The 14,254-nt window shown below is 41.9% G+C and overlaps 2 protein-coding genes across 2 annotated transcripts in view; one reads left to right on the plus strand and one right to left on the minus strand.

Moving 5' to 3' along the window:
• Positions 1 to 1,508: 1,508 nt before the first annotated feature.
• Positions 1,509 to 6,522, plus strand: mep1bb (meprin A subunit beta b; the record flags this gene model as incomplete). Its single annotated transcript, XM_010774055.1, has 9 exons — positions 1,509 to 1,626; positions 1,786 to 1,964; positions 2,389 to 2,607; positions 2,789 to 2,941; positions 3,550 to 3,765; positions 3,870 to 4,337; positions 4,444 to 4,623; positions 4,916 to 5,078; positions 5,984 to 6,522. Coding segments are annotated over 9 exons (1,910 nt in total), but the record flags the coding sequence as incomplete, so codon positions are not given.
• A 195-nt stretch (positions 6,523 to 6,717) lies between these two features.
• Positions 6,718 to 14,254, minus strand: part of LOC104947935 (PH domain leucine-rich repeat-containing protein phosphatase 1-like) — a gene marked incomplete at its 5' end in the record, with an annotated part of 13,854 nt that continues 6,317 nt past the window's right edge. The window contains 9 exons of the mRNA XM_010774056.1: positions 6,718 to 9,186; positions 9,298 to 9,526; positions 9,651 to 9,845; positions 10,303 to 10,416; positions 11,011 to 11,141; positions 11,264 to 11,426; positions 11,895 to 12,095; positions 12,381 to 12,536; positions 13,151 to 13,246. Coding sequence (XP_010772358.1) covers positions 7,870 to 9,186; positions 9,298 to 9,526; positions 9,651 to 9,845; positions 10,303 to 10,416; positions 11,011 to 11,141; positions 11,264 to 11,426; positions 11,895 to 12,095; positions 12,381 to 12,536; positions 13,151 to 13,246 — 2,602 coding nt within the window. The remainder of the gene's footprint in view (positions 9,187 to 9,297; positions 9,527 to 9,650; positions 9,846 to 10,302; positions 10,417 to 11,010; positions 11,142 to 11,263; positions 11,427 to 11,894; positions 12,096 to 12,380; positions 12,537 to 13,150; positions 13,247 to 14,254) is intronic.

Below are 14,254 nucleotides of genomic sequence, written 5' to 3' on the forward strand. Positions count from 1 at the left end.
TCCGGCCCGTGACTTCATTTTATGCGGCCCCACAAGAGCTTGAAAAATAATATAATATATGTTTATTATACGGTTACATGCCGCTTTACAGAAGCACGTTGCCCGTAAACTACATGTCCCACAATGCATCTCAAATTTGACTTTTTTTCTCAGAATTTGACTTTTTTTCTCAGAATCTGCCTTTTTTTCAAAATGTTACTTCTTTTCAAAATGTCATTTCTTTTGACTTTTTTTCCAGAATGTGGCTTTTCTTTTTAAATCATTTTGTGACATTCTCAATGAAGAGACTTGCAATTATTTGCCCTAGACTTCTGCTTTCAGACGTAGTTAATTATGAAGTTATTACCTTATCCGATAATGATCCAATGCAGAGGCAATAATGTAATATAATACATTATTTTATATTAATTAAAAATGTATATGTATTTTTATATAGTCTTATATATAAAACTGGCCCTTTGAGTGCAACCATGATGCTAATGTGGCCCGAGATGAAATTGAGTTTGACACCCCTGCTATAGACTGAGTTTGTGTTTTTGATAACAAGTGAAAACATATGGAAACAACCAGAAATACTTTTTAATGACCAAATAAGGAAACATTTACATGTTATATGGGTGATGCATTAACACATAATTAAGTGACTAATGTTTAAACGAGCAGAAACATTAAACAAACTGATTTTGTTTGAAATAATATTTCCAATATCTGTATACTGGTATGTTATATTTAATTATGTCAAACTTGTGCTCAAAGCGTTAGAGTGAGTGAGTGAGAACATGTACACCACAGGGGGTATGATGTACTGTATTAATTTCATTTCATTTCAAACCTTTATTTAGACAGATTGGTCCCTTGAGATCATCGATCTCATTTACAAGGGAGATCTGCATCATTTAGTTCCACATGAAACATAAAAACAACAAACAAACAAACAACAGAGGATATCATATTTACATATTCAACATTTACAAATACCCAGAGTGTCAGAAAGCATTTCATTTAGACGTGCCTTAAATACATTCAGAGAAATAAAAATGCTCAATTTCAATTTTGCCTGTAGACTGTTCCAAGCAAGTGGAGCTGCGCACATAAAAGCTGACTTCCCTAAGACAGTCCTTACTCTTGGCACATCTAACAAGACTATATCCTGCGATCGCAGACAATAGCTGCTTGCAACTTTCTGCTTTATCAATGAACAGATATAATACGGGAGTTTGCCCAACATAGCTTTATAGATAAAAGTGTACCAGTGACTGAGCCTCCGTACAGTGAGTGATGGTAAACCTCCCTTGGTATACAGTGTACAGTGATGAGTAAGTATGTTTGATGTTCAGTCATTTACAGTCGATTCAGACATTCAAGTCTTATGGGAGTGATTTTGAACCTTAACATTTAAATAATTAAAGGACTTTTATGAATATTCACAGCATTACTTTATACAGTTTAGGATCTGTGAGACATTTTTCATAATCTTCAACATAATTGCTTTATCATCTTCTCTGCAGAGATCAATGCAAAAGGTGTGATTCTGAAAGCCTTTGAGCAGTACCGGCTCAAGACCTGCATTGAGTTCAAGCCTTGGAGCGGAGAAGACAACTACATTTCAATCTTTAAAGGCAGCGGGTAAGGAAAAACTAATTTTTATTCTGTTATGGTCTTTAGAAGGCAGGACGAGATGTACTTTCTCAAGGATCAATTAATTATTTATACTGTATTCTATGATTCAAACTAAAGTTCTCAGTGTGATGTTCATTAAAGCCTTGAATGTATTTTATCCAAAAGCTGTTTCTCCTCTGTTGGAAACCGGCGAGTTGGGAAGCAGAGATTGTCAATAGGGAGTAACTGTGACCGCATTGCCACCATTGAACACGAGTTCCTTCATGCTCTGGGTTTCTGGCATGAGCAGTCGAGGGCAGACCGTGATGATTATGTTAACATCATGTGGGACCGCATCTTAGAGGGTAATGAACCTGCCACTACTTTGACAACTAAAGCAGAATAAAGGATTTGATGATTCTTTGAATGCGTACTCTAACAAATCAGTAAAAAAAAAGCACACATCATGCAAGAAGTTTGTTACATAGGACTTCATCCAGCAGTTGATGTATTGCTTGATTGATGCATGTGTTGTTTACTTGTTGAATAATCTTAGCTAGATAAGCATTATCAGGACATAACATCACATCTTGTATCTTGGTTGCATTGACCTACGCTCCTCCTACGATCTGTCATTAAAGCAAATTGTAGCTTGATGAATAAGCAATGTTTTATCAGTTCTTTAAAGAGGTTCAGTCTTTGATTAGTGATCCTAAATAACATCTCTAATCCACCCCCACATTGTGATAATGAACTGCACTGACACCTCTCTTTATGCCTGATCCACAGGAAAGGAACACAACTTTAACACCTACGACGACACCACCTCCAGCTCTTTGGGCGTGCCCTATGACTACGGCTCCATGATGCATTACAGTAAAACCGCTTTCCGTAACGGCACTGAGCCCACCATCATCACCAAGATCCCCGCTTTCAGTGATGTCATTGGCCAGCGTATGGAGTTCAGTGACAGCGACCTGCTCAAGCTGCACCGCCTCTATAACTGCAGTAAGAGGCAACAACAAAAGTGAAATTGTATTATCTTGAGGAGAAGTGTTGTGTCAGTTCATACCACCATTCTTCTTACACCGTATTCTCTTATGTCATTTTAATGATTGTCCTGAATAGTTGATCAGTTTATAGCAGTTCAAAGTTCTAAACCTGTGTATGTTTATGCAATTTCTTATAGCCGAAGGGTCCACTTTTCTGGACTCATGTGACTTTGAACGTGAGAACATCTGCGGTATGATCCAGGGAGAAGGGAAAACAGCAGACTGGGTTAGGATTGCCAAAGCTGAGGGAGGACCCAACACTGACTACTCCAACATGGGCAAATGCACCGGTGAGAATTATCGTGCACGGACATGGTGTAGTCAGTTGCACAGCTCTGCATCAAAGGTTTACTTTTTCATTTGTTTCAAGTCTGTCTCCAAAACGTACGCTCATACCTATACTGCATGTCTGAAAAAACAGCCCTTGTCTGTAAAAGGTTTTTCCAAAGCTCAACCAAAGCTAGAGTCTCGCTTCAGCAGCCAAATCAAGTGGGTACCTTCTTGATACTGTCATCTTAGTATGACATTCTCATGCTGTGATAAAATGCCTCCACTACAAAGCAACTAGAAAAAATAGAGGGAATGTCAACACCCACATTTTAAAAGATACCCACTTGATTTATTTGAGTTGAATGGATGGAGCATCTTCACCACTGAACTCTAAAATGCAATTGAAAAATGTTTTGTTCCAAATCTCCTATATTAAATATGCATTAGGAAGGGAACGGTCTTTGAGATAGACTTGATAACGGTTAATACATTATATAATCATTTCTATATGATACATTGGCTTGTAACCTTCTTCTTATCACCTTCTTTGCAAAAAGCATTACAAATAAAATGTAGACCTAATGCTTAGGTACTGACCTTTTTAATGAAGTGAAATTTGCATCTTTAGGCTCGGGGTATTTCATGCACTTCAACACTAGTACAGCCAGTAATGGGGATACGGCTCTACTCGAGGGCAGGATCCTTTACCCCAAAAGAGGATACCAATGTCTGCAGTTCTTCTACTACAACAGCGCCGGCCCCAGCGACTCACTGAAGATCCATGTCAGAGAATATGACACAACTAACCCCAACGGAAAACTGCGCCTTATACAGACCATAGATGGTACATTTTACATTTCACTACAGCTCAAAGTGTTGCAATTTTGCTTGTGAAGTGTGGCTATCAAAAAATGGCTGTTCAATCAAATCCATTTTTTACCTCAACAGGGTCCCCTCAGGAGCAGTGGCAACTGCACCATGTGAGTCTAGACGTCAAAAAGAAATTCCGTGTTGTCTTTCAAGGGACCAAAGAGGGTTCTGGGCCCTTAGCAGGAGGACTGTCACTGGATGACATCAACCTCTCTGAAACCACCTGCCCAGAGTTTATATGGCGGGTGAAAGACTTCGCTAACGTTATGGACAACACCCCGGCAAACACAGCTATCTTCAGCCCACCATTCACCTCTAAGGAAGGTTACACCTTCCAAATGGAGCTGTACCCCAGCGGTAAGACAGACTACCCTGGGGAGCTGTCGGCCTATGCTCATTTAGTGGCCCGTGAAGGCGATGTTGGACAGAAATGGCCATGCCCCTGGAAACAGATTACCATGATGCTGATGGACCAACACGCACACATCCAAAAGCGCATGTCCAACCAGCGCAGTGTCACCACTGACCCCAACATGAAGCCAACAGGTGCAGCAACATCAAGTGTCAAAAAGATTCACCTTGATGATTGTTTACATGAAACAAAATCATGAAAATACTATATTGTAAAACCTTTCAATATTCCTTTAAACAGGCTCCGACACGTTTTTCTGGGACGACCCTCGCAAGGTGGGCGTTGAGGTCACACAAACAGATGGGTCCAAGTATTTCCGAGGGCCAGGGGCCGGCACTGTAGTGTATCTCACCCACCTCAGAGCAAAGAGCAGGGACTTTATCAAGGGGGGAGATGCCATCTTTCTCCTTACCATGGAGGGTAAAAGCACCGTATTGCACTATAAACTCAATACATTTCATTTGTATTTGCCCCTTTGAAGCTATGAGGACTGTATTGCTGTTTATATTCAAAGGAACACACCCATCCTGTCATATAAAATATGTATTAATTAATATGCTAAATAATCATCAGGGGCTACTGCACAAAATTGCATATTTGTGTGATCATTAACACCTGTGGGGCATGATTACACCCATGATTTATTCACAAACTTGTCAGAAAACACTACAGTCAATGCAATAACTGCTCTTTCATTTGCTTTCTTCTTCAGATGTGTCTCATTTGACGTTGAGCCAGCCTATACCTCCCACGACCCAGAAACCTGCGACCACGACCCAGCAACCTAACACCACAGCACCCCCTGGTGTCTGCCTCAATGTGCAGTGTCTGAATGAGGGTGTCTGCGTGGTGGCTGAAGGGAAGGCTGCCTGCAGGTGAGCGCTCTGACTGACCCTGCAATCACTATGCTGTTAATGCAAAAGGCAGCAAGCCTCAAGGATAGTGTTAGATTGTTATCGAGCAATCCACATTCTCAAGGGCTTCTTCATGGCTTTGTGGTATTATAATTTAAAAAAAGTATTTAATAGCTTCCATGTTATGCAAACCAATGAATACAAATCAATGCAACACTCAACACGTAAGACAGACACGTTTTTAATCAATTTTAGTCCATTTTGTAAGTAGGCTATATTTGTATGAAAAAAATCAGCATTTTTATAGATCTTAAGGTATTGCTGCACAAAAACATTTAATGGAGAAAATAATAAGCTTATAAAATCAATAAATAAATATATTTTAATGTATTACATTTAAATACAAATATATAACAGAAAGGGTCTAAAATTCAATAAAAAGGTGTCTTATTGTTTTATCTTATAATTCTCTCCTAGAAAGCAACAAAGCTAATTGCAAAACATTTCTAATAGTGGAATATTTAGTAGACTCTTTTCAGTGCTCTGTGTGTACTCTCAGTTTTTATCATTGTGTGTTTTCATTAACCTTAAAATGATCCCCTTCAAAATCTCAGGATACACCACGACAAAAACAGAACTATTGATGCCCCCAAGCCCTACACACCGTCCCTTTTTATATAAAATGTTTTAGGAACATTTAATTAGAACTGGTATAACCAATATTTGATGGTCAATCTCCCCGAGCAGCACTTCATATAAATGAAGCTAGAAAAATATAGCAGAACATCTTTCCTTTTTGATTCATTTTCAACTTGTTTCATTAGTTTACTGTAAGTTCTTCCACACATTTTCCATCACCTTCTCTAAATGCTGGGAAAACCTTTGGGTCAATTTTTGTCTCTCATCCTCTCCTTTCTGATCTCCAGGTGTGTGGTGGGCGATGACTGGTGGTACTACGGGAACAGCTGTCAGCACAAGGGCTCAACCTCAGATAAAACCACCCTTGCACTTGCCTCTTCTCTGTCTGTACTGGGAGTAATGCTAGTGGTAACAGCAGTCAGTGTCATCTGTTTGAAGAAGAAGTATAAGAAACGCAGTAATGGCAACAGTGTTGTCATGGAAAACATGGGCGCCAATTAAAAACTGTAGTGCAAGTCCCTCAACTTTCCATTGATAACTTTTTGAACTAAAGCAAACCACAACAATGTAAGAGAAAAAAAAACTGCTTTGCATTTCTAGATGAGAGACTTTTAACTGTCTGCAGTGCTTAAAGGTAAAGCAATTCCATACTGTAGAGTAGATGATCATACCACTATGTGAGATTGCCCTCTTGTGGTCATTCAATGTAAAAACACTCAAGCGAACCAAGATCCTCATTTCAAATAAAGTATTTTGAAATTCCAAAGTCTAATATGAATCTTTTCACATTTAACACAAACTCATCATTAAGACACATCCAAGACAGCATTTCTTATATTCACAAATTTAAAATTTATTATACCAAAGACAGGAACATCTGTGTTGTCTCTTTTCCATGTGGATATATTTGTTTGTATTACTGAACTTGACACAGTCATGCCGGTGATAACAGTTACTGTAGGAGGGAGCTGGGACTAATATTGTGTGTGAGAGTCTGTGTTTGTGTGTTTTTGTGTGTGTATGTGCGTGCATGCAAGTGTGCATGCAACAATCTGTCTATTAGTGTTCATTAGATACAGTGACGACTACAGGACATCACAATCAAACAAAGTGGAGCAAACCATGGCAACTTTGTGTAGTTATATTGCATGGAATGTTGGGTTTTTCTGACCTGCAATTGCACATTAACATGTGTATGTGTGTGTATTGTATTTGTGGGTCTACGCTGTGAGATAAAAAGAGGGGGTGACATCTCCATAACAGCAAATTAGCAAATTCTTGGTGAACCTCACGTCCTCCTCACCACTAAAACCTTCACCGACACACAGGTACGTAGTTCCTTTTAAAAGCATCAGTATACAACATTTCTCTTATTTACAATCATTGGAAAAAAATCACCGTTTCTCTCAGAGAAGATTAGTAAAAGTGACTGAGTCACCATAAAGAGTATGCAACTCCTAGGAGTTAGTATTTCACATTTCTACAAAAAATTTCTATGCCATTTTACAGGCCAAGAGCCATGATTTACTGAAGAAATACAGTATTTTAAGTGCCCTATCTACAACAGTTAAGTGTGGTATTACTGGTGTACCATTCAACAAAGTTCACTGATAATAAAAAGATTATGCGTCTCTGTTTTAAAAAGTTCTTTCAGCAACTTCACTGCTTTCACATTAAAAGATATGGTAAGTTCTTACAAAACAAACAAACCATGGAACTGTTATCCATATAAACAAGTGTTGTGGCGAGCTAATGCTATTGCAAAAAGACTAGTGTTGCAAACATACTCAGCTGGTCGTCTAATGTAAACACAACGTTACACAGTCTTTGAGAAGGGCACAACTATGAACATCAAAAGCTGTGTCCACAGCCTTTCCAAAAGAGTTGAGTGTCATTAAAGGGATCATTTGCTTTTTAAACTCTACGAGTTGTTTGGGTAGAAGTGGGAGGGTCAGGTTACAGTGCATGGATCTCCAATGATGTGGCTGTTTAAAGAAAAGAAGGCTATAAAAAAAAGAAGAATGTTCCAACTGTGCATTTTAGAGCCTCTTGAGGAAACTCATTTGTTTGTGTCCATGTTCGGTACATCAGACTGGTTAGGTCAATGGTACAGTAAGCTTCTATGCATGCTGCAGCTGGGAGTGAGATGAGGCTGTAGTCGTGTTGTTGTTGTTCAGAGAGGGGTGTCGTAGTAGTCTGTGGGCTGATCGGTCCCAGGCGGTTTCTGCTGTTTCTGCTGATGCTGCTTCATGATCTCCTTCACCTCCTCCTCCAGCTCCGGCGGGATGATGAACTGGTCATCTGGGTCGGGCTGGGCTGGAGCTGTGAAGTAACCCCCCGACTTCTTAGAGGGAGCATCAGCGGCCACCTCAATCAGGTTGTGACTTCTTTCCTGACGTGCCACCGACCCATTTGGCCTCCTCTTGCCTGCAGACTTCCCTCCGTCCCCGCCTCCTGCTCCCACTCCCTGCCATGACTCATCTCTCTCTAACCCATTCTCAGCCTCCCCGAGGCCCATGTCGACCGCTTCCTCCAGGGGCTCTGGGGTGCACGGCGGTGGAGGGGGTGGGGGGTGAGTCAGCATGGTGCCCTCTTGGCTGGAGGATGAAGGTAATGATGTTTGCGGTGATGAGGAGGAGGCGGACTCTGCTTTGAGGCTGTGGATATCCGCCTCTACTTCCACACGGCTCCCGTTAGAGAACACACCGGCGATGGGCTCCTCGTCCTCGCTGTCCAGCCCGTTGTCAGACAGGGCGCTGGAGAAGGTGGCGCTGGACAGCTGCCTCTGGAAGGACCCTGCTAAACATGCAGGATGGAGGGCACAGCAGCTGCGGGAAGACGGCAGCTCTGAACCCGGGAACAGGTACTGGCAGTGCTGGGTGCTTGTGTGGGCCTGTTGGTGCTGCAGGGACAGCGAGTGGGCCTGATGGTGCAGGGGGAGGTTTGGATGGTGGGGCTGCTCGTGCAGCAGCACCAAGGAGCTCTGCGGTGGTTCATCTGATGAGGCCGTGGAGCCCACCTCGCTGCTCATCTCGCTGGTGCTGATCTCACTACTGATTTCACTGCAGGAGGAAGGGACTGGCAGGGAGCCGTCTGAGGGCCGCTCCTTGGTGGCAGAAGACGACGGGGGGTAGGGGCCCAGGCCGGGGCTGGGAGGGGGCTGGGGAGGCTCTGAACAGCAGCAGGAGCAGCAGTCCTCACTCACACTGAGCTGGACCACAACTGCGCTGAGGCTGTCGGTGCAGCCGTATCCCTGCGCCAGCGTGCACAGCTTCTTCGCAGCAGCCAGGCCGTCAGGGACGTTTCGAACAGCTTCCACTGCCTCGGTGGGAGACACAGCATCCCACAAGCCCCGGCTACCCAGAATGAAAAACTCATCCTGGGGGGTGAGAGTGACTGTCTGTACGTAGGGACAGGGTATAACCGATGGATAGAGGAAGGAATAACCCATGATTCGCGTGGAGTCGGTCACACCATTCACCTTGTTGTCCTGTAGAATAGAGTATAAACATCAATATTGAGTTTATGCAGCTTGTATTTTAAATTACATGAATGTACTTTACATTGATTTCAATATACTAGGGATTTCAAGGATGTCTACCTCAGTGATGATAGCCCTGTGCTGCCTGATCCTGCGGTATTCTTCCTCAAGCCCAATATTTTGGAGCAGAGACAGCGATAATGGCTTTCCATCACGGCACAGGATGGCCTGGCACTTGCCCACATTAGCAGCTGTGAGGGTGAAGCAGCCCCCGGGGTCAGTGGGGTCATGGCGGATGTGACACAGAGCCGCTGAGCCACCCAGTTTCTGCCCCGCAGTTCCCAGTTTTCTATGGTGGCAAAGAACGAGTGGACAGAGTCAATATTTGAAAGTTCTAGTCTCAATTTGTTTCAAATGTAATTTGTGCAAGAAGTATGAAAAGTATGAATTGATAAAAGTGCCATGTACTGTACCTCTGCATAACAAGGAAGGTGTTGGTCATGTAGTCCTCTTCGCTCTTGGTCTTGTGTATTTCTTCCGCCAACACGTCATTCATTGTGCACTGCAACAAGTAGGGCACCTCCACATTCCTATCACCATCGAACACACCATACAGAGCCTCACGACTCCCGCAGAAACTGTTCACTGAAAGAGCCGCAACGCACAGTCTGAAAAGAAAACAAAAGAAGGCCATGGCGTTATTGAGGCATGTGCTCAGTGAGGAAACAATGAGGGATTCAAAAATCAACTGTTCTCCAACATTGATCTAGTACCTCACTTACTAATAATCATGGGGGAAAACTATGGTCATTGGACTGCACAGCAGAACTTCCATCATCAAAGCAGATGGGATTGAACACTTAAGTGGAAACATTAGGATACAATTGCTCGAATCACTCCTTTAGAAAGCACGTTAAAAGTGTTGAATTGACATTTTAGCCCATACAAAGAATTCTGGCACGGAAGTATGCATTCGTTTTTCCAGAAGGCACTGTTTCAATATTTCCCTCGTTTTAGTCCTCTGGCTTTAACAATGCACGTCCTGGAGAGGTTTGGGTTAGTGTTGCTTCACTGGATTAGTGTGAAGGTGGTTGTTTTTCTTGTCATTGACTGAATTTGACTCACTTATTCTTAACGCCCGAGGCCTCTGTGTAACCATGACTCCACACAGCAGGCCCACCAGATGCCTCATTCGACGAGAAGGTTGGAGGCGGATCAATACGGAAGCAGCGGATATTACTGAAAAACAACAAAACATACAATAGATGACATTCACTGTAAAGACACAGGAGCCACTCGCAGTATTTTACTCCGGGTACTTTTATACAATGGTTTATACCATTAAAGGTTGGATAAGTATATGTACAAATAAAAGTTATTTGGGAGACTGGACCATAAAAACAGCAATAAATATGTTAAAAGAACAAAAAACTGCAAGTAACAAAAATATATAAATCTCACATATTTATCGATTATTACAATAAGCAGTATTTTATTTCACCGTACAACATTTAATTTTACCTTCTATTTTTAGCTCACCATCTCTTACATTACTTCTTGACCTATTCTTATAGTTTTCTTATTTTTTTAAATAGTTTTTTGTCTTATAGATGTTTATGTTGCATTGTTGGAGGACCCAGGGACTTAACAACTTATTGCTATAACTACACTGTATCTTTGTATATGGCAATGAAGCCTTTTAACCTTTAAACCTAAATGTAAACAGAGCCAATACTACACGTGATTAAAAAATGCAATACTTCAGTGCAAAATGTAGGTTATAGTCACATTACTACAGTAACAAAAGACCTACAGAGACAAACAATGACATACTTGAGCTGCTCGAGGGTCTTGTGGTCCAGGTTGAGACGGGGGTTTCCAGTCAGGTCCAGCTCCTGAAGCTTTGGAGGCAGATTCTCTGGTAGTGTGATCTCATTGAGCTCATTACAGCTCAGATCCACACACTGGCAACAGAGAAAAATATGTGAACACTCACACACATGAGCACACAGTTCAAACTGGGGGTCTCGTACGCCTACTGTACATTAAGATGCACAGAGATTTGATGATGCATTACTACTCTTACTTTCATCTCCATCAGCTGCATGACCTCAGGGAACACCTCGATGGCGTTGGAGTGGGCGATGAGTGTGTGCATTCGCCGGCAATTCATGATGGTTGTGGGCACAGTCTTCAGCATGTTCCCGCTCAGGTCCAGCTCCTCCAGCTCCTCCAACTTGGCCATTTTACTGACGAACGAGGGGGAAGCATTGGGTGAGTTCAGTATTTAAAATGATGATAAATCCATTAGCTAATGGGTCATTTTTTCATGTGCAGATTTACTGCCGAACTCATTCTTTATATCCTTGTAAATTATTATCTTCCCTTTTTGGTTTTCTGTGGTAATAATAATAATTGTTCAATTACTAGTATTCCTTTTAAAATAGAATATGAGATATTCATACAGTATATTTCAAAGTAAGTGTAAAGATAGAGATATGTATCGGCCAGCTTTCAATCGCTAATATATATTGTGTATATGTTGGCAAATAGCCACAGCAATGTCAAAGGAAGAGTATGTACAGTATGATGTAATTTAAAAGACAATGTCACATTACGTTAATTGTTTAGTACATATTGTTAGTTCTAGCCCTAATAAAAAATACAGTTTCAGAAATGAAGAGAAAAGTAAACGAAGGATAATGTAAGTTCTTTACCTGGCTGGAAAGGTCTGAAGATGGTTGTAGGCCATGTGCAGAACACGAAGGTGTGTATGGCCGGTTAGCTGGGGTACACACTTATCTGTCAGCCGGTTATTGGTCAGGTACAGTTCTTGCAGGATGCTGTTGCTTTCCTCTGATAGGCTGGATGGTGGCAGGTGCTCTAGCTTATTGGCTGACGCATTTACACACCGTAAACTGAAAGTAATAATAAGAGTAGAGTAAAAAAGTTGAATTTCAAACTTCTACATGGAATCCTACTTCTATGACCTCCCATTAAAACTTCCCCCTCTTCCATCCTTGCCTTGCTCGGTTGTTTTTTATAGGCCTGTCATCGTTGCCCTTGGATATCTATCTAGCCCTTGATTAAAATCCTATTCATAATTTCTGTCCTTCATCTTAATCTCTTGCTACACTTAATCTTATTGTGTCAGGTGCATTAGTTGATCAAAACAAATCACTTCAGCGGATGATTAATGCTACCTGTCAGATTTGAGGAACAGGTTGCAGGGCAGCTCCACCAGTTGATTGTGCTGTACGTCCAAAACCTCCAGCAGAGGGCGCTCCACTCTTTCAGGCAGCTTCTGCAACTGGTTATGTCCTGCACTCAGCTTTCTTAGACTGTTGCTGCATAACAACCTGCCGCAGGAAGAATATACAGATGGTTGGGTCAGTACTAGAACATTAATGATAAACAAATACAGGGTTATGAACGTATAGATGGATGTATAAATGACAGGTAGATGGTGACGTTGTTGGTCAGGGAGAAACACGTGATTCTTCCACACAAATGGCATGAAATGAGTTGAATTTAGGCTGAAACAGTCATGGAAATGATGAAATGTGCAGGGTGACAACGGGGGCGAGGAAAGGATATGAAAACGGAAAAATAGCAGCGCCTCTAGTGGAGCCTTCAGCTGAAATTCATCATTCTAACGCTTATTGGGTAAAAAGTAAATCTGCAGACATGAGGGGACCCGGGGATGAGAGACAGAGGAAAATGAAAAGAGAGAATCAGACGGAAGAAGGTTGACAAAACCAATCTGATACAGAGAGAGAAGGTGGGCTGAATCTGACCTTCTAAAGGCAGTATCAAGAGGAAGGAAGGATGGACGGAGGTCACAGGCTATCTCTGTGATTTATGAGGGCCTATGGGGGATAGATGACTGTCCGACAAAGGGCATGAAGAATAATGCAGCAGAGTACTCCATTTACAGGCTAACAGACTCATGTTCTGAGAGGGAGAGACTCACCGTGCCGGGAGCTCAGTGATGAGGTTGTGGCTCAAGTCCAGAACTTCCAGTTTCTTCGCTTCACAGAGCCATTCAGGCAAAGACTCCATATGGTTCCTACATGAGAAGAGGGGGTGGTGATGATGATGATGAATTACGCTCAGTTTGTAAAGCGAGATGGCTTACATAATGTACCAGGATATTGCATGTGCTTGAGTTCCCAACAGTACTGCTCTAAAATCGAACAAAGGCAACAACTTCAGCTCTGATTGAAAGATTCCTTTTTTTTTCTCTCCATATTTTCGTAACCTAAGTCTCAGCTGTGTTGTGTTTCAGACGCATAAAATATGTTCAACTCTTAAAAAGGTCCTTAAAGTAGTAGGAAAGAAAAAAAGAATTGAAGTTAAAAAGCAGAGTTCTCTTCGTTTACTTTCTTATTGACCACAAGGACGCTATGTAAAGGGGCCTATCACTAACATAACAATTAGAGGTCATGTGAAAGGTCAGGGCTGAAACGGTTAAAGAGTGACAGCCCTCTAACGTCAACATTCAACCACACTTTCAAAGATCTATTTAGCAAGTTATTTGGCTACTTACACTGAACAAAAATATAAACGCAACACTTTTGTTTTTGCTCCCATTTTTCACCAGATGAACTCAAAGATCTAAAACATTTTCTACATACACAAAATAACCATTTCTCTCAAATATTGTTCACAAATCTGAAAAAATCTCTGATAGTGAGCACTTCTCCTTTGCCGAGATAATCCATCCCACCTCACAGGTGTGGCATATCAAGATGCTGATTAGACAGCATGATTATTGCACAGGTGTGCCTTAGGCTGGCCACAATAAAAGGCCACTCTGAAACGTGTATTTTTGCTTTATTGGGGGGGTCCGAAAACCAGTCAGTATCTGGTGTGAGGGTTAGGATTAGGGTTAGGGTTAGGATTAGGGTTAGGGTTAGGATTAGGGTAATGTTGTGAATCGAGTGGCCCATGGTGTTGGTGGGGTTATGGTATGGGCAGGCGTATGTTATGGACGATGAACACAGGCCACTCGATTCACAACATTACCCTAACCCTAACCCTCACACCAGATACTGACTGGTTTTCGGACCCCCCC

Source organism: Notothenia coriiceps, unplaced genomic scaffold, assembly GCF_000735185.1.
Source record: "Notothenia coriiceps isolate Sejong01 unplaced genomic scaffold, NC01 NC01_scaffold00013446, whole genome shotgun sequence".
NCBI classification, from domain to species: domain Eukaryota; kingdom Metazoa; phylum Chordata; class Actinopteri; order Perciformes; family Nototheniidae; genus Notothenia; species Notothenia coriiceps.